The sequence below is a fragment of the Tachysurus fulvidraco genome, chromosome 4 (assembly GCF_022655615.1).
Source record: "Tachysurus fulvidraco isolate hzauxx_2018 chromosome 4, HZAU_PFXX_2.0, whole genome shotgun sequence".
NCBI classification, from domain to species: Eukaryota; Metazoa; Chordata; class Actinopteri; order Siluriformes; family Bagridae; genus Tachysurus; species Tachysurus fulvidraco.
In genome coordinates this window covers 12,845,205-12,866,120 of record NC_062521.1, presented here as the reverse complement: position 1 = coordinate 12,866,120, position 20,916 = coordinate 12,845,205, and the positions used below count along the sequence as shown (strand labels likewise).

The 20,916-nt window shown below is 38.2% G+C and overlaps 1 protein-coding gene across 2 annotated transcripts; it reads left to right on the top strand.

The window, feature by feature from the left end:
• The first annotated feature begins 222 nt into the window (after nucleotides 1-222).
• zgc:154058 (Transmembrane protein 150A-like) lies at nucleotides 223-20,145 on the top strand. 2 transcript variants are annotated; one of them, XM_027141944.2, is made up of 8 exons: nucleotides 223-746; nucleotides 986-1,153; nucleotides 3,612-3,659; nucleotides 4,400-4,486; nucleotides 6,477-6,544; nucleotides 12,496-12,623; nucleotides 17,084-17,261; nucleotides 17,991-20,145. In XM_027141944.2, exons 2-8 carry the CDS (start codon nucleotides 1,080-1,082, stop codon nucleotides 18,233-18,235), a joined length of 828 nt encoding a protein of 275 aa, XP_026997745.1. In that variant the 5' UTR covers nucleotides 223-746; nucleotides 986-1,079; the 3' UTR covers nucleotides 18,236-20,145. The 2 variants fall into 2 exon arrangements, with proteins under 2 accessions (XP_026997745.1, XP_026997746.1); XM_027141945.2 differs by lacking the exon at nucleotides 223-746 and adding an exon at nucleotides 3,288-3,377 and having other exon boundaries at nucleotides 1,029-1,153.
• Nucleotides 20,146-20,916: the final 771 nt, after the last annotated feature.

Sequence of the window (20,916 nt, the reverse complement as noted above, 5' to 3'; positions counted from 1 at the left end):
CATGTACAAATCTAATAAAACGGTGTATTTAAGTGTGGCAGAGAAACACACTAGCTGTGAATCAGAGAAACACGCACTGACCTCGCGCAGCCCACGGTCACGTGATACAGTGTCCTCTCATTGCTGACTCACAGGCCTGAACGTGCGCTTTACGCTGAACGTGAATGTCTTACTACATTGTTATCAGCTCCGCCATTCATACGCAAAGGTTCTCAACCCATACCACGTGATACACGAGAAAATGAAACTGCAACTTGTATGTTCTGCCCATTACCTAAGAACGGGTTAGAAGGTTTTCTGGTCCGTTTTAAAGTAATCCTTAGAAAACGACAAGAGGTGAAGAAAAAAGTGTAAGGTGAGAGAGAACACGGTGAGCTGCTGTGAGGTAGATGCACTAACATTAGCACGTGGGAGGAGCTGAGCATAGCAGAGCCGAGCTGAGCCGAGCGAGCAGAGCAGCGCCACACAGCTGCTGCCTGGACGCAAGCTTCAGCTCAGGGAAACTCTCTCTCTCTCTCTCTCTCTCTCTCTCTCTCTCTCTCTCTCTCTCTCTCTCCCCCCATCTCTCTCCCCCTCTCTACAACACTACAAGACGAGTGTGTGTAAATGCGGAAAAACGGTTTACAACCGCGCAGAATATTCCTGACTGTTCCTCGATAACCAGTGGTCCCGTGAGCTGTAAGATTCAGGAGTGAAAGGTGGAAGAGAAAAAGGCTATCGTACAGTAGCTCACCGAGGGGGACAAGGTAGGATAATGAACACACACACACACACACACACACACACACACACACACACACACACACACACACACACACACACACACACACACACACACACACACTGCGTGTTATGGCTACTGTATGTCGCTTAGAGCTGTTTTTTTTTCTTTCTTTTTTTGTGGAAAGTATTTTGAGAAGTTGGCTCCTCTGTGCCGTGTCATGTATTTACCGTCCGCTAATTGTCGTTTTCTCCTCCTTCACAGGTTATGTTATGGTGTCGGTGATGAGCACAGACATGAAGTGAAATGTGAATGTGGATGAGGAGGAGGTGTGAGGCTGGAGACTCAGGCAGAGGACATGATGGTAATGTCTGGGTGGATGTTTCTGCCCATCAGCCTGCCCGTCCTTACCATCACAGGCATCTGGGTTGTGTGAGTGCTCCTGCGACTCAAACACAGACGCACACACGCACACACGCACACAGTCTACATCTAAACCTGTCCATGTAGCTAGCATTTTATATTGTTTTTATTTGTTACAGTATAAATTCATACATACGTGCATGCATCTCTAAACCAAAATATTAGTTTCAGTTCTATAAATTCGATAGTTTTACAGACCTGTTGACCTGTTATTGGATATGTGTTTGGTTAAATTTAGTGTGTGGTTCCTGTTTTAAAACAGCTGTAACTGTTATAGTTCACATGTTAACTAAGTAGCCACTGTGGTTAGTTTACAATCTAGAGCTGAATTTATACATTGTTTATCAGGAAAATGGTCTATATTGAGTCATTTTAATCACTAAGGTGTATCTTGGACTCGTTTCCTTCTATGTATCGGTGAGTTTTGACCCAGGAACACTTGTAAATCATTTTTTGGATGATGAGTTGTATGTAGGCAAGAAATGATTGATTAACAATTCAAATGTGAGATATTAAGCTGTTAGTAACTTGGAGAAATCATTGCTCGAGCTTGCTGATGTAGATGTAACACTGTAACTCTAAGCGGTTAGAATGTGGAAAGAGACATCGTTGTGGGTAACGACTCTGATACGATCCTAGACCTGCAGATATTTGGATAGATAATGGTGCCTTAGCATTATGACATACAGTCTCGGAGGAAAGAGGAGATAAATGCACCGCAAGGAAGAATAGGCCATAGCAGTAATAAAGAGTTCATGGAAAGTTGAGTTGGAGTGAGTTAGAGTTTCTCATCGTTTGCAATGCAGATCTGGGAGGTAAACTGTACAATCAGTTTTTTCAAAGAGTATACAATTATCTGGCCACTGGAATGCTCCCTAGTTACATACAGTGGATTTATAGTGGCTAAATGCTCTCAGGAGTCCCCTGTCTCCTACATGAAGCAGGGCAGGGATAGTTAAATAAAGTAACAGAGAAGGAATACAATATAGGGGTGAAGCACTTACCAACACTTTCCAAAATACGTCTGCCACTTCTCTTTGGCTCATTGGTCAGACAAACTCGGGCAGAGTTTTCCACGTCTCCAGCAGTGAGAGACGGTTCTCAATAAATGTGGCTTAACTTGTGCTGTACCCTAAATAGATGCTTTCATGACTGCTTTTGACTGGTGGAAAAACAACTGAAATTATGGCCCTACAGAGGGATTTATTGAAAACGACAGTCCATCAAGTATAGCCACAAGGTTCTGTTTTGCTAGTTTTAGATTACAGAGTTTTTGGTTCAGTGCTCATAGAATCTTCGGTGCAAACCACCAGTTAGTCCACCAAGTGGTTTGTTTGTTACTTTGTATAATTTGGACCTAGCTCTGTATTCTTAAAGATGTCCTTCTAGACTAATGTTTTTGTTTGAGTTTCTTTGTTCCTTTGGGCTGGCCATCACATGACCTTACAAAATGTTTTGTTCTTGTGATGGAGATGTATTTAATATGTATTAGATGACGTTTTTTTTTTTTTTTACTTTATGCTCACACCATCTTCAAAGTAGTTTATGAATTTAAGTCCAACCACGATTCATGACCTGGTTTCTGTTACATGTTTTTTTTCGGTATGTGAGTAGAAATAGGATCTTGAAAAGCCAAACTTTGCCACCTGTTTTAAATGCTACAGAGTCTGTGGTAAATGACTGGCCAGTGATGTTGGTGTCATGGGTGACCTGTGATTGTTCACAACAGTGGTCGAGGCACATGGGAAATTATTTATTTACCAGATACAGTTTTATTCTGTGTTTAAAGGTAGTAGGGTCTGAAAGTGAATTACACTGTGTGTACATACATACATACATACATACATACATACATACATACATACGTACGTACGTACGTACGTACGTATAGACACAGATGCTTTGAGAGTTGAAAAGAACCCTAACTGGCATTTAGCCTGTTTCCGACCCTGCAGTCTGTCAGATGCAGTTGTACTGGACAAATGTAAATTAAATGAGATGTGCACTGACAACTTAGGGATGAGGGAGTACATATGCATGTCCTTGTTGTTTCCTAGCTAGTCTTTTTAAAGTGAGAATGTAGACGTTAAGGAGCCAAACACTGACTGCCATCTGATGCCCTTTTGTTCACTTACATTACTAGAGGGTCAGTATGACTCTGGACTGGACTTTCTTTGACCTTGCTGCATCAGCAAGAGAGAAGATTTACATAGTACCACGATGCTGGGGAAAGGTACAATCAATTGAAATCCTGGAAATGACACCTTTAAAAAAAAGGCTCAAGCAAATTACTAAAACTTTTTATTCTATTAACAATGAAACCGTTTGTGGTATTTTATTTGTCTTTTTATGTGTTTTTAACTTCTCTTTCTCAAAACTTGTACTTTCTAGTTTTAAGACTGCTACTGGATAACAGCATTACTATCACTGCTGATTCATAAATTTGCTGTTATATCTTTTCTGTCAGGTATGCTATGGCCCTATATAACCAGCATGTTTGTCCTGTGGATAACTGGTAAGAGTCTGACGTTATGATTCTTTACACATCAGTACATTCCACAATTGTTTGTTGTCTATCTGCAGTGAACATCTGCTCCATTTATTACAGAAGATCTTTTATACACTTCAGTTAACTTTATTTACTTTAGTTGTGTATTAGGATGCTAGATCAAATATTGGTTATTTGGTCTCTCTCTAACCACAGTAACAAATTAGTGTTTAGCGGATTAATGCTTTGCTTCATCTGAAGTGTCAAATTGTATTAGTCATATTTGCACAAGGTGCAGCTTTATTCTGAATTTACCTGCATTTTATGTATCAACAGTCCAATACACAGTTTTAACACAGTTCTATTGGAACATTTTGGTGAAATGAGGGAAAGGGCTTTTAATAAGTGCATGGCATATTTTTTTTTTTTGTGCCAAAAAAAGGAACATTACAAATAAAACAAGAAGATTGTATAATGTAATTTATCGCTGACTTATTATCTAATTAGATAGATAGATAGATAGATAGATAGATAGATAGATAGATAGATAGATAGATAGATAGATAGATAGATAGATAGTGTTAATTACCTTATATGATTATTTGGCAAGGCTATAAAAAATGCATTCCGCACAGCTCTCTACTGTGACAAACAAATTGCCTTGTCTGATTAAAAATAGTTGTCCTGCCTAGTGTAGTGTTCATGCTGTGTAAGGACTGAATTTCAGATGAGCTCAGTAATGTGTCGTATAATGTCCCGTGTTTCAGGTTATATAACCAGTCATGTGAGGAAGACTTGCCCATGCAGACCGGACCAACACTATGCTGTACCCTGGACAATGTGCCACTCATCAGGTCTGTCTGACAAAGCCTTTGTATTGTTAAATGGTCTCTTCTTTACTGAAAGCAGCATTATATAGATGTGTGTGTTTTATAGCAATGTAACAGTGTGTCATTTAACCTGTAACTGGAACTTGCTGTGACTGATTGAAATGGACATTATGCTGTAGTTGTTTTTAACACACTTTAACATATTTTTTGAGGCCACTTTTTAAGTGGAAAGCATTTACTCACTGGTCAAGTAGGCTGAGGGTGTGATAAATTCCCAAATCACAGGATTCTCAGGGTTGTTTAAAGAGAACAGAATAAAAAATGACTGCATATTTTGCAGTCCTTCTACTCAGTCAGCATTTTAATGATCTTTCTCTTCCCTTTTTTTCCTGAGGTGTGTCTTATTTTACTTCCATTCTTAACGTTTTCTTGTAACAGAGATAGAAAGAGTCTACATGGTAGAGAATAGGAGAGTGAGCACGAGGGCGAGAGTGAACAGAAACAGAAATTTTCTAGCACACTTCTTTAGTGTAATGTTTTCTAGCACCACAGTGTCACAGTGTGAAGTCTAAGCAATGTTTTCTGTTGAGATTGTGGATAGTGCTTCTGCAAATGGTTCTGGGCCTGTTTACCAAGGGTTGTCAAAACAAATTCCGCTGAATAATAATATTTATTATACAAATGCAATGAGGGGAAGGGTTTAAAATAAATGCATAGCTTTTATAGCGCACTTTATTTTCATGTATATGTTCATCATATATGTGAATATAGATATAATATTCCTTAAAAATTGTAATCTGTAATAAATATACCGCGGGATAAACAGAAAGTTTTAAACAAAATCCCTTCATCAGCTGTGCAAGCAGAGTACATTTGAGGCTCTAAGTGCCTTCAACGAACCTGGACAGATAAAGATTAGAAATAAAATCTATCTTGCTCTTTTTGGTGTCCAGTTTCGGTACATTAGAAGTTCTTGACTTGTATTTGCTTGATTTTATTCAGTACGCTGCTGCCACATGATTGAATGGATAATTACACGAATCACCAGGTGTTCCTAATAAATTGCCTCAATAAAATTTAAAGTCTATTTAAAGTTTATTTATAGTGCCAGGCAAAAGAATTTCAGTGTATGTATTAGATGCCTCTGGTACGAGCATTGGGTCTGTGTGATGTGGTGTGTGTGTGTTGTGTGTGTTTATTCTAGATCATCCTCTTCCTGGCATTGGAAGTATAGTGAAGTGGGTAAAGGGTCAGACTCAGTCAGAGACACAGATATGTGAGAACAGTGGAGTCTGCAGAAGATGTTTATGAAGCCCATATGTTGTGTATTTATAGAATCTACAGTACTTGACCTATAAATCAAAAAGTTAAGAAAATGAGTTTGGATGTGAGCAGGATCATGTATTATAAAAAGGAGGGCACTGGCAGGTACAAAGGAATACTTAATTTAAAATAATGCATGACGGTAAGACAGTGTATATAGAACATGTATTTTTTCGGGAGATTAATATGATTAAATTTATAGGTCGCCAGACATGCCATTTGGAAGCAGTATTATCAAACAAATTTATTTTACTTTAATTTTAAACTACAATGAAATTTATGTTCTACATGTATTTTAGAAAATAAATAAATAATAATAAATAAATAAACTACATGTACTTTTGCTTGCCTCCTCTGTTTTACTGCTGTCCATTTGTCTTGGGGTGTGTGAGCTTATAGCTGGATGTCTTGTGTGTCCTTTGTACTCTACTTCCTGCTGCTGTGTATGCACTTCTGCCATGAATCCCGTTAGGGCCGGGTTTTGTGTGTGTGTGTATGTCTAGTGTCTCAGTCCATAAACTTTGTGTCTTAGAGTATTTATAAATGTATGTGCAGAGCTAATAATGCTTTATATTTATGTTAGTACATTCAGAGACAGTTCTGGGACAGATTCTGTGACATTTCTGGGACTAGTTCTGGGATTTGAGAGCCTCACTGCTTAACCCTGGCACTGCTGTGTGTTTATTTACAGTAAGTGTGGCACACTACCTCCAGAGAGCTGCTTCTTCAGCCTTATCTGCAGCACGGGATCCTTTATGGGTGAGTATGTGTTTATTATTAGCAGGACATCATGTATAGGTCATTTGAAGATATTGTGTCTTATTTGAACCCAGTTAGGGTTTTATTCATTTCAGTAGTTAAAGATAATAACAGATCATGTGCAAAATGTAGCATTGTTTTTTAGCAATAAATGGGGCACCTTTTAATATTTAGGACTTTTTTGAATACTATAAATAAAAATAACAACTGAACATGTGTGTTTGTCCAGGTTAAAGCAATGAATCAAACACTAAAACCCAGACTACCAAAATGCATAAAATGGCATGTTTTAGTCTTGATTTGAAAAAAAAGCTATATGAAGTTCTTTTGAATAGCCTTGAACAGCAATACTCTGCATCCAGGTTAGCATTTGGCTCCTGTATTTACAATAAGGGGAAACTATTGACTGTTTGTCTAGCGACTAACTATTATCTATTCACTAGGGAAACTTAACTATTGACTTAACTAGTGTCTCATTTTAGACACTTTTGCCTTTGTTATTTAATATAGCACTCCCAGTGCATTATCACTTGTGAAAATGTCACACTGTTCATGTCTTTTGAGTGATTAGAAATGTCTACCTATGACTCCCTAAGCATAAAATATGTTTAAAATGCAAAATTAATCGGCAGTATATTAGCTAGAGAAGGTCTACACACCTTTGTGATGTTTAAAGGTTTTTGCCTTATGTACAAGATGAAAATAATGAAATTTTATCTTTAATGCAATATAGCAACCAACAGAATTCTAGTGTAAAAATTTACAAATTTACACGCCTTAATACTTTAGCTACTTAAAGAAGCTTTTGCTTGTAATGCAGCACTTACTGTAGTCTTTTGGAGTAAGAGCCCAAAAACTTGCCTCGTCTTGATTTGATTCTACACTTGAAAAAAATGCTCCAGATCTGTTAACTTGCCAGAGGATCTTCTGTGCACAGCCATCTTCCAAGTCATTCCACAAGTTTTGTGTAGGATTTAGAGCTGGGCTCTGATTGGGCCATGCCAGAACATTGATCTTCATTTTCTGGAGCCATTTCTTTGTTGTGTTTTGGGTTGTTGTTGTACTGGAATGTAGATGTCTTTTTTCAAGTATCTAAGAGAAGCCTAAGAGAGGATTTGTGGCAAAATACATGGTATTTAGGAGCTATCTATGAATTTTTTATTTTTCTGAGAAAAGCCTTCTATCTACACATCATACCCCATAAGCCCAGACATCTGAAGATTTACAGTACATTGTTGTCACATGCAGGGAGTGATCAGTACTTAGATATTCCTGCTTTTCCATTACTGTTTCCACTGGTCCCCTGGCAGCCTTCCTGATGAGATTTCTTCTTGTACTTTTGTCAATTTTAGAAGTACATTCTGTTCAAGTCATGTCACTGTGCTGCTCCATTTTCTCCACATGTCGATGAAGTGTTCTATGGACATGTTATGTTTTGAAAATTGTTTTGTACTGAATGATACTATTTCGACAATGAGATCGTACATTTTGTAAGCTCTTTGTGGACCATGGCTTCAACAGTTGAAAGGAAAAGTTAAGAAGAAAACCCTACAGAAACTGATCTTTATTTGAGACTTATCAAAATCACATCATGCAGATATCTAATTATTGAAATGTGAATATGAGTTTAAATTTGTCAAATTTAAGTGGATGTATTTTCAGTAATGAACAGAAACCTGGGTGTCTGAAAACTTATTTCCAGTCACTGAAAATGTGGTCTTTACTCAAAGGTTGACAAATTGACACTTTAAAGCATTTTGGTGTATATGTATAAATTACATCTGAAATTGATGAATAAGAAAGTTGTTAGTGGATTTAGCCTGTGCTTTTATTCTTTGTCAGAATGTAGTGTTAATAAATAAGGTTACAATATGATGAGTCTTGTTGTTCACACTGTTGTGATAACAAAAATGTGTGAGGAACAGGATAATATTTGAGTCAGATCTTTCTACAGTGTGAATATAACATTTTAGTCTCTGGAATAAAAAATGTGAGCCTTGTTTTTGTGTATTATCTGTCATGATGTGACTACATTTGACTGCACAGTGCACATTTGAGAACATGGTGTAGGTATTGCATGGAAGGTGGTATTTAACATAACACCAGAGTCTGTGGCAGCTAGGTGTGTATTTTGTGGCAGGTCTAAGACGTCTTTTGTGTTTGGTTGTTGGTGAAATATGCCCTTTGACATACACACTTTAGCCTAGCTATAATGTGTCTGCTAAGACATGGAGGTCTGTGTTGTCACTGATATGTCCAGTTAGTCAAGCTTTGGCTTGACTAAAAGCTATTTCTGCTTTTATCACAATCCCACAGCATTTTAGAAGGAGAAACTAGATGGTATTTTTGTCCAACAATTTTTCATTGTATCAGTATTATCAAATTCTCCAAGCCTTTTCAATATCCATGTTGGTCTGCAAGCACATCCGTTTTTTTAAGAATACATGCAAAGACAAGTGGTATGTTTGCTAAGTCTTTCCTTTAACTTGGCTGATGTAATTCCTGGATGTGTTATGTCATGAATGAAAATAGAGCTTGTGTAGTCCCAGTGAGGTATTTGTCTTAGCTCTATGCAAATAAACTGTACTATTTTTTCAAGTAAGAACAAATATGTTCCACATCATAGATTTCCTGGATCCTTTTGCAATTACAGTAAAATGCAGTTTTTTCCCCTTGTCCTGGGAAAGTTGGTTATGCTGTGTGTGGGGAAGCATGTTTCCTGTTTTAGACTGATATCAGTTGTTTGCCAATCCACATGTCAAATGGTCATTGGTACTTAAGATCTTATTCCAGAAGCATCTGGCTTTTTGGTTGCATTTCGAATCGGCTTGCCCACTCATTACCTATCCTGCCTGTCTCCACTAAAGGTCAACCTTTACAAGTTTATATCATTACTTACATTATGTAGAGAAGACCTTTTGGTTTTGTAGTTTTTTTGAGACAGTACACATTATCAGGATTAATATTGTCACTGCCTGTCTAGATATCTAGATAGGATCTCCTTAGAGGAGCTGCTTGTGTTCCCCTCATTGCATGTTACGTAATATTCAGTGTTTTTCACTAGTGGAGCTCTCGCTGTAACAAGTGGCGCACAGAAGGAAACATCCATCAACATTAGAACACAATAACAAAGCACTGCAGGAGCTAACCTAGGCCTCTGGAGACACCCAGGCAACCTATCATCATGCAATAAAACACTGCTTTTTTCCCCTTCTTTCCCTTATTCTGCATGATCACTGGCTGTAGTACAGTCCAGAGACAGAGAGATGTGGAATCTGTAACAATAAAGTGCGCAAAATCTGAAGGAGGCTGAATATTTTCTGAAGCTACTGTAGACTATGTAAATTAAACCAGAATGTTTTTCTGGTATTCCATAAATTTTTAATTTTCCACTCTTAAAGATCTAATGCCTGCGGTCTGTAAGTTACAGCCATGTAATTACACCACCCACAAATGTGTCTTATCAACTTTAACAGGCTAGGTAATAGGCCAAGTGGGTGGCTACCACAGCTTTATTGAAGCTCGTGTTGTGGTTTGTCAACTGTGTAGTAAACACTGCTCAATCAGTTAGATGGCATCACTTGTGATTGCCAAAGATGTAAAAAAAAAAAAAAAGTAAAGTAAAGAGATGTTGAAAGCTCTTTTAGGTTAAAGTGTAGATTTACTCATGGGAGAATTGCATAAGGTGCCCAAATCAACCTTGTAATACTTGCCATTCCATCATAGGCAGTAGAGATAATAGCATACAGAATATGAAGTTTACTTGTGAAAACACTGCATGCATACTAAAAGTGTCCAAAAATCTAAGCTATACAGAAGTACACTTTATAGCACATGTGCTCTGATCTGTTGATTTGCTGCCCCGATGTCAGAGAGTTGTAATAGTGGTGATGAAATACCACTTGTTTTTTTAGTGTGAAAACTAGTATCCACATACAGTAGCTACACTAATTTTTCCATAGCCATTCATGAAGAGGAAAATCATCACTGTTTTTCTAGCTCCCTATAGTCTGATTACTGGCATTGGTGGTGCTTAAAATAGCATTGGCTGATACAAAATAATTTGTTTCAAAAGTGCAGGAAGGAAAGGTGGCTAGTGAATAAACCCGGTGGTCTTTTTTTCTCTCTGACTGCCTCTTTCACTGGCACTGGCTCTGACCCAACCTCTCAGTCATTTGGGAGGAAACCATGAGAAAGCAAGACTGCCGTATTTGTTTAGAGTCAAACGCAGGGTTATTTGTCTCTGAGGTGTGGTTTGAGCTACACAGGAAAATGATGGTCAACAGCAGCATGTGTCATCCTCACCCCCACCCCATCCCCTTTAACGTTTGGCTTTCTCACGATAAGAATTTAGCCCTAGGAAATGTATGGCCTCATTTTGGTCAGACCAGCATGCATGTTTTTCTATACGGTCCTTCAATCGATATTTTTAGCTTGCTGTGTGACATTTAAATCTCCTCTTCATTGGACAAAGTCACAGATTTACATGTTCTATTACTAGATCTGTCTATAACAATGCCCTTGAGATCTTACTCTAGCCAACATTCTAAGCTAATGGTGTAAACAAGCACTTTTTTTTAGCTACAGCTGGGCATTGTTAGAAAGAATAAAGGCTAATTTCCTTTGCCCGGACATGTTGTTTCTTTTTCCATGCTTGTAATGTGCCTAAATTCTCTTAAATTGTTTAGATCCTTACAGAAAAGTTTGGTGCCCACACACATTCTCAGAATTAGTTTTTATGGTACTTCTCCCATGGAGTACCATTTATATGAGACATCTGCATGCAAGGGTCTATAGCTGTGATAATGTTGGATGTGTTTTCTTTAGACTGTGAAATTATTGAGGCTGTTACTAACATACAGAACAGACCAGAGCGACCAGGCCCGTAGAAGATCTCTAAGCACATAACAATCGACCTTGTTACCCCTGCCATAGGCCTCATTTCCCTTCCCGCCACCTCATACCCTCAGCCTTCCAGGAAAAAATGAATAGTTTCTGGGGAAACAGGAGACACAGGTTTTTTTGCAGAATCTGGCACAGACCACTCAGACAGAGCAGAAACGTATATATAGACCGTTCAGAAAGCATGTATCCAAAGGATTATGTTTTAAATGTTATTAGGATGTGATCAATTATATTCTGTATAATCATTATTAAAACAGTGTATAATAATATACACGGGGTCATAAAAAGTCATAAAAAGTCATAAATGTAACAATAAGAATTTAAGGCCATAAAAAGACAAACATAAAAACGTCCAGATTTTCCATACAAGGTCATAAAAAACATTTAGCCATGTCTTAAATTGATATGCTCGTCCATTAATTTGTTCTTCAATCAAAATGCGCTTGCGGCGGCAATGGCATTCATTTGTTTCGCCTGTTGTAGTTCTGTATGAGGAATCTGGGTGGTATCACACAGGTATCACAGCGTTCCGGAACTACAAGGTCCATGCGGCAGCATACAAACTTGTCGGAAGGACTTTCACAGAAACCCGCGCAAACTCCGAACATACTGTATCATACTGAGTCACTGCTTAGTTTAATTGAAATCATCCTGGCTATCACAATGGGAAAATGTACCTTTAACAATCTGTGGCTCGAAGACGGTGCGTTTAGTAGCTGGCTCAAGCCCGTCGCTAACAATCGGTATCAAGCCTATTGCACTCTGTGTAAGAAGACATTGGAGCTGTCTAGTTTAGGCATAAAAGCCTTTGTCACATGCAAAGTCGGAAAAGCATATCGTTACTAAAATAATAAAGACTTTTGAAAGGAATTTTAATGACTGAAGTTATTTATCGTAATTCGTGTAGGTCATAAATTCAAATCATAATGGTCAGAAAAAGGTCTTAAAAAGTCTTAAATTTGACTGATTAAACCTTGCAGAAACCCTGAATATAATATAATAGAGAAGCAGCCATCGCTATGTGTCTGTTGTTTTCTTTCTTTCAGTGATGGTGATAGTTTTGCTGCATTATGCACATGTGATTGAAAAGCGGCAGAACTGTGTATTAAACACGGCTAGCCTTTCCACTGGTTGGATCTGCTCTGTGGGACTCATCATGGTGGGCAACTTCCAGGTAAGAGCAATGTGGCGTTGCATATCAAGTACATTCTTTATTCATCTACATTGTGGGAGTCCTTATTTAGTAGTGTGTTTCTTTTTGTTAGTAGCAACATTTCTGCTTTATTTATAGATGTGAAATTCATGCTTATGACTAGACCCAGACAAAGTGCATTCCTTAAAAAAAAAGCAGCAGTGTTTCTGTAAGACTAAGAAAAATAGGACTGTAATCTGCAAATGAACCATGTACAAACACTGGAGTCAGCTAAGTAATGTTTAAAAAACCCAAACAAAGTTTAAAAAAAATCTACTAGAGGCATACTCTGTATTAATGTCACAACATTGTCTCCAGTTTGAGCACAAAGCTTGGGCTGCCTTATCCTAGTTTGAATAGGAAAAGGATTCTGTGTGCAGTCATCCAGACAACAGGAGGAGTGTGACCAGGTGTAACCTATATCTGTGCATTTGCACGCTAACTTCGTTTTACCAGTCTTTGCAGGTCACATTCGTGCATTCACACACTTAGTTAAACAGCTGCTCCCTGCTGATCTGTCAGTGATTGGGACGTACCCCATCTCTGTTCTAAAACATAGACCTCTGATAACATCTGTATAAAATCTGTATGTCTGTAAAGTTGTGCTGTACCACAGTAATTTTAAGTTGGCCATGGATAACAAGTGCTCTAATATCTATATTCTTCACCCAAACTCAGTAAGTATATAATTTCATATTTTCAGCTCCTGTATACTGAGGAAGGTGCAAAAATAACACTAACATTGTCAATGCCCACATATTTATGGACCCAAATGTACATATTTATTATTTATAAACTCTTGCATACATTGGTCATCTGTCTTCAGTTGGGTGCTAAATTGTATTGTATTGTGTTGTGTTGTGTTGTGCATATACCTTTAACAAAAAAATGCATTCTGTTTATTTATCTATTGATTGAGGTTATGCTGTAGTTGGCATTGTAAAATCTATACATATCAAGCTGAGTGTGGCCAGATGTTTGTGTCTCTGGAAGAAGAAATACATCTAATAGCTTTAGATGAATGCAGCTAGGCTGATTAATGTGTTATACTTGATTCTACTACAGGGGAATTAGCACTGTGTTGCTATGTTTTGGCTTGCGTGTACACAAACGTGTATACAAGAAAGTGTTTGGTGCTTAATATTGAGTTGACCTTCTTATCCTGTACCCCGGTAGCTATTGTTCTCTTGCTCGGCTGAGATGGAGCTCTACCCTCTCTTTGTGGGTTTTTTCTGTCTTTGTGGGTTTTTTCTTTTTTTTCCTCCTGGGTTGTTGTAGTTCACAGATTTGTAAGAGCCTCTGTAAACCTCTTGTACCCATAGAGAATCACTAAACAAAAGGGCACTGTTTTACTCTGTGGAATCGACATCTTTTACCATTATTTATGAATCAGTGTTGACTCTTTAGGAACAGAGTTTTAGGCAGCTGTAATGTTTGGACACTTGGCTGAATGCCCAGTGTGCAAGCAATGCAGGGAGGTCGGCCAATAGGGCACCAGACAGACATTTTTATGGCCCAGTTGCCATAGAGACAGAAGGGGAGAGCAAGTTCTCCTTCTCATACTATCACCGTCCACCTCTTAACTATACAAATTCGTCATCTGGATGTCTGAGAGAGTATACTGGTTGAAAGTCTGGGCGAGTACCTGTTTTTGTAGGAGGACACTGGCACATCCGTCAGTCTTTCATTTACCTTGCCATGTTTATATGATATTACCCGAGTGATAATTTGGTCTTTTTAAATGTTTGGAGATTCTGCAGTTGTTGTGTTTGAAGTTTATTAAAGATTGCATGTCATTTTGGTAATCATCACTGCAGTCTCATGTCTCCAGGAAATTAAAATCACGTATTTGCATCAATGTCTTTATGTGTGGAAACCAGCGCTGTGTGCCAAGCACAAGAGTTCCATGTTTGGTTGGAATACATGAAGTCTGCAAACCATTAAGTGTGTGTGTGTGTGTGTGTGTGTGTGTGTGTGTGTGTGTGTGTGTGTGTGTGTGTGTGTGTGCGCGTGCGTGTGTGCGTGCGTGTGCGTGTGTGTGTGTGTGTGTGTGTGTGGGAACCCTTCCACACAGAGCCTTTCATGAGCGATGTGTGTACACAACCAGTTTCCTCATACTTGTCTGTTCACATGGCTACTACCTACCTTATAGTGCTCCAGTGCAAAGTCTGTTAACACAAACTGAAATGTGAGTAGCGATTCCTGCTGCCAAATAAGCCCCCACCCTCATGTCTTTTTATAGAGAGGAAGCAGAATCCACTGAAGCCCTTTGGCTCTCATGTTTTTTTTTCCAAACATTGTTTTAAACCTTTCAACAAAGTCCTATTCTGCACTTCTTAGAATTTAGATTGAAGGCTATTATTGACGGATATTACAATATATTGTATTTTAATAACTCAGGGAATTTTGCTTACTATGACTTTGTCTCTTTACTATGGTAATAAACAAACAAACAAACAAACAAAAAACAGGATGTGATTTTTTTAGTAACCTTTGTTACAAAACAGGAGAATTTGCTGTGTGGTTCAATGACACATGGGTGCTGTAATGTAATGGGAAGCAGCAAACAGGCAGGCGATTCAGAGCGGGAAAATGAATTCTGGTTACCACATCTGTACCTCATCAGGCAGCCTGTACTTCCAGAACATTCCACTGAGATCCTCGCCATGCAGGATGTCAGTATAACCAGCTTCAAGGCACCAAACACGTGCGATACACATTTATTTCTTAGAGAAAGTTACATAATAAGCCTTTCATGCCTATGCTTTTACTGTGACCAAAAGTTTATAAATAGCCATTTCTCAGTCATCCGTGAGCAAGGAACTGGGAAGAAAAGGACATTACTGTTACAGGTGTGCAAGGTGTGAGGAGCTGGAGATTCTAATAAACCTGCCTGTGCATGTTAGGAAGGAAGCACCACGTTGCGCATTCCCTTGTCTAATTAGTGAAATTTATAGCTTTACATAACATACTGCAGATTTTTTCTTTTTTCCTTTTCATTCCTAAGACGAAAGAAATATTTACATATAGTATCAAATTAAACCATGACTTCATGACAGGATTTCAGAGTAAATCAATGCAATGTTATTTTCACTGTTCCCAGACGTTAAAGCATCCACCATAAATAAATCCAACAAATGCATCCAACTTGTTCTACAGCATGGCATTTCACTCATTCAGGGATGGGACTGTCTGTTGTTCTTTAGCAAGTTACCACAGTAATAGCAGCCTTCTTACATTTGGGCATGAAGGCGGTTTTCTTACTTAGAATGACTCACTTCCTTTCATGTTAAAAATGAAACCTCAAACACTTGTGGTGAGTGAGATCAGTCAGAGCATCAGTTCTGATTAGTACAACCTTTGTGGGAGGAGTGTGCATGGTTGGACTTGTCATGTCTTTTACTTTGGGTATGGGATTCACTGAACACAGACACACTTAAGCCTGTCCTTGAACCTGCTGCACACCTGAAAGAAGTGGACACCTAATAATGTGTAAATAATCACAGGGAATGCAGTTAGCGCCATTTACATTTCCTAATGATTTCAGGAATTTTGAATATAAACTGTAGGAGTAGTTTCTCCCTAGATCATCTCTAGTGTGAACCATGTTACGTTGCAGAGAGATTAGTGGAATTGGAGAGTTTTGCTGCTCTCTGCTGGAGAGGCTAACAAGCAGCTTATGGGCCTACAGCGAAGTAAACCGAGCAGAGATTGCTAACCTTACTTACTTAGGGCATCTACATCACATGCTGGGTATTTCCACAATGGAAGAGTTTACTGTAAGGGGCACATTTACAGCCTGCATCACACAGACTGGTTTGAAATATACTGATTGAGTTTGTTTTCCTCAGGCTTCAGAAAACTGCCACAGGGAGGTCCATGCGCACTGTAACTTGTGCAACACGGTGGTTTTAACATAGGTTTACGGAAACTGTTTGGGTCGCATTCTAAAACTATTGGCAAAGTTTAGTTCTAACAGCTGGTTCAAACTTCTGGCTCACATAAACCACAAAATATAACAAATGATCAGAGGAAGTGTTCAACACGTCACTGTATTTGATGTGGTCATCACACAACACACACACATTTCAGTGGAAAATACTACTAATGACTACATTTCCTGTGTGTGTGTGTGTGTGTGTGTGTGTGTGTGTGTGTGTGTGTGTGTTTTATATTTTGTGATTTATGTGAGTCATAATTACGAGTGAGGAAGCTGCAAATAACAGGGAAGAGTGAGAAATGTGCAACAAGGCTGTCAAAAATCAAGAACATGACATTTGCTCAAATTGTTTAGTTGTGTGTTTATGAACAGATATGAAAAGTCACAATGCTATGGGCTAATGGTCATCACATGTATGCATATTTTTTCTGTGTTGCAATTTTATGATCTGGATCATTATATGGATCTGATATTATAAAATGTATTCTCTTGTGTGTTCCAGGTAGATAATGCAAAGGTGTTACACTATGTTGGGGCCGGCATGGCCTTCCCCACCAGTGTGCTGTTTGTGAGTGTGCAGTCTGCACTCACTTATAAACTGGCCAAGACTCAGGGTGAGTACAATATGGGCCATCTGCGTCTCATCATGACCCTGCTGGCGTTCGTAGCACTGGTGCTCAGTATCCTTCTCAGTGATCGAAATGTCTATAGTACAAAATAACTTATGTAATACACTATATGGCCAAAGGTTTGTCCACACCTGACCATAATACTTTTATAATAATGTGTCTGTTTAACATCTAATTACAAATTCTATAACAGACTTCATTCTTCTGGGAAGAAAATGTATTTAATTTCACAAAAAATCTCACAATGTGGGAAAGGTGTGATCTCTGTGATTTCAACAGTGGCATGGTTGTAGGTAGAGATGGGATGGTTTGAGTATTTCAGAATCTCCTGGGATTTTCACATACAACGGTCTCTAGACATTACACAGAATGGTGCGGAAAACAAAAAAACATTGTGTTCTGTGAGCTACAGTTCTGTGGGTGGAAACAACTTGATTAGAGACATCAGAGGAAAATGGCCAAATCGCTTTGAGGTCTTTTGATTTTCTCAGCATTCTGTGTAAACTCTAGAGACTGCAGTGTATGAAAGTCCCAGTAGATCAGCACTTTGGGTCACAGACATCACTTTTTTCATTCTTGTTTGATGTGAACATTAACTGAAGTTAAACTACGTTAGTGTATGATTTTGCATTGCACTGATGCTACATGATTAGAAAACTGCAGAGATAAGCAGGTGTACTGGTGTTCCCAATAACTATAGGTAAAGAGATTATAATATGACACCTCAGTGGGTGGGATAGCTTGTTGTTGTGAGAATTCCTTAACTCAGTTGTTTTCAAGGTGGAGTTTTTTTCGTCCAGGAGAGTTTTGTCCTGCAGCACGCCTCGGCCATCTTCGAGTGGGTCTTCTGTGTCATCATCATGCTATTTTACGGCACGTTTGCCTTCGAGTTTGCCAGTATCTCCAGCAACACCATGATGGTCCTGGCCAGAGGAGGAGCTTTAGGTAGCAGCAGCCAAGATCACAAAATCGATTCCCTCGGTAGAACTAGTCAGCACCAGCCGGAGAACATGTCCATGCTTTAACCTCATAGAGGGAGAGATGGCACGGGCCTGCCCTTGCTAATCTCTCTCTCTTTCCCGTTTCTTTTACACATACATGTACAGTAGGGTGCAGAGGAGAACACTAGTTCAACGGAGGACATCAGGCCTACTTTTACTCTTAATCTGAGATAATTTTTGCCAAAGGACTTTGCACACATTTTTGCACATTCTTGAGACCAAATAATTGTCTATCTTCAGTGTCACTCACTTTGTAGTCCATAAACTTGTGGCTGTAATGCTTAAAGAAGCAGTGTTATATGCATTGATGTGGTATGTGGTGTTGGCTTTTTGAATGTTGATGGTATCGGAATGGAGAGGATGCAGTCTGTTACAATGTGACAGCGACAGCAGTTAATAACACAGACCTGCACACTTGGCTGGGCACTGAGACCATTCTGTGCCAATTCTAGTTTCATGCCAATAAAAAAAAAAATCTGGAGTTTATTTCTGAATTTTATATACAATTCCATTGACTAGATCTATGGCTTTAAGTTATGGTTAATATTCTCACACACAGAAGTGCTTTCTGCTCAATGCATATTCTGTTCAGGGCGACTATCGTTACCATTGTGCCTTACGAAACGGGGCCAAGCAAAGCTGTCTGATGGACACCATTTATTAATTTCTAATTCTGTATTGTTAATTATATTGTCCAATGTTTCAAAAATGTACTTCTTTTGTTCTATAAATGTTGTCAGAAGAAATGCTAATAAGGCCAGCAGACGTTAACTTTACACTAACGCAGAACATTCCCATATTTGCTGTATATTTGACTTGTGGGTTTGTAAATCAGATTATATTCTTGCTCATCTCTGTGCCTGAGGCCAGTCTATTGAGTATATAGATTGTGGACACTGGTGTTTGATTGGTATCTGATTTGATTGAGGGTCTGTTTACATTTCCTGTCACTTTGGTTCTTTATCCAATCCCAGTTAAAGAAGAACAGTACAGATCCCACTTACAAGATACACCAGATCTTGTCTCATGAGCTTCTACAATCTGCATTATTTTGTCTGTGATTTCCACACCTTGTGGTTTCACTTTTAAGATTAATCTGTCTTAATCTTGTGATTAGGATCCTAACTACACACAGGTGTCACAAAAATGTGATCTGTTTTGCCAGTATGTCTTGCAGCAGGTCTGCAAGTCTGTTACACAAAAAGCCATTTTTTCTGATAGATGTACTCTTACTTGATTACTCTTATTGTTGGATGCTGATTTAAGTGCCCTTAAACAGAAATCCTGTTACCCTGTCTCTGCATTCTTAGGTTATGTTTAATTTACTCCATATGTCTTTATCAACAAAAGACAAGTCTAAGGTTTTAGCTTCTAGTCAAATCCTCAGGTAAATCTGTTATACCAGCTTGGAGTCATTGCTTTTAATAAAGTGTTAACTAACGAGTGAACGTTTTGCAGTAAAACTGGCATACGCTTGAAGTACGTATTACATCTGATTTGTAAGAATATTTACACTTTCATGGTCTGTATGTATCATGTAACTGTTTCCCTGTTCGTACTGTGGTAATGTACAGAACCCCTGATGACAGTTTTGAGGACTTGGCTGTCTGTGACTTAACTTGATCCATTTTCTGTGCTATTACTTTAACCCAGACACAGACATTTTCAGCTGAGCAAAGAGTCATAATACATTCAAACTCCAATAACACAAACAAGAAGTACAAATATACAACCTCAATGCACATGTGCGACACACATTGCAGATATTGGGTAAAATAACTGATATGCTGGCTTTAAAAAGGGCACCGTCCTGTGCCTTATACCAAAGACTGAAAGTTTTTTTGTTTTTGTTTTTTTTGATAAAATGTAGATATGATTTATTGTATTGTATATTTGCCTTAAGCTAAGCAAAAATAAAGCAAATATAAAGAAAACTGCTGACCATGTCTTCTGTTTTGAATGTGATGAATTTCTTTAATGTATTATCTGTCTCAGAGTGAGATGTAGATTATATATACCATTTCATGTAGTGGCATTTTGGCATGGCTGTAAAACAGATCTTGTTCTGTACACTGTGAAATAGAATTTAACAAATTTCTGGCTTGAATGCTATCAAGCTATACATACAGTATATATAGAGAGAGGAGCAAATGTTTATTTATTTTTTCTTCTTTTAACTTGAAAATTAACAGGAAATGTTAGTATTTAGAAAAATTAAAAATGAAGGAAATTCTAGTTTCTGAACTATGTCAAGGTCACTATTTAAATGTAAGCATACTCATGATATTGTCCATATTATCACCCCAGCACAAAATTTCTGATTATTTGATTCTTTTTACTTTTATTAAAGCATGTGTTCATGCTCCTCGCCTGACAGCATGGATTTGATCAATCATGGATGCTCCAATTCAAGCGAGTGCACACAATCAGTATAGCTGAGAGAGGACATATCAATACTGACAAAATCATTTAAATATTTCATGTGAATATTCTCTAATTTTAATAGAACTTGTAATGAATTAAAAAAGAATGAAAAATACTAAAAGTATTTTCACTAGTACTCTTAGACTTTTGTGAGTGTATATTTGGGGCATTAGTGCATAAATTTAAGCACTGCTTCATTTGCAAATGGTTAGAGACATTTTTGTATGAACTATCCATGAAGCAATAACGTTTGCATAATAGAGGTTCTGATTAAATAGCTT

Excerpts from the sequence above, each read along its gene's own strand:
- zgc:154058 (XM_027141944.2), top strand. The coding sequence starts at position 1,080 with ATGATGGTAATGTCTGGGTGGATGTTTCTGCCCATCAGCCTGCCCGTC. Across the intron at positions 4,487-6,476 it reads GACAATGTGCCACTCATCAG|TAAGTGTGGCACACTACCTC; the intron begins GTCTGTCTGACA and ends GTTTATTTACAG. Across the intron at positions 17,262-17,990 it reads GTTCGTAGCACTGGTGCTCA|GTGGAGTTTTTTTCGTCCAG; the intron begins GTATCCTTCTCA and ends GTTGTTTTCAAG.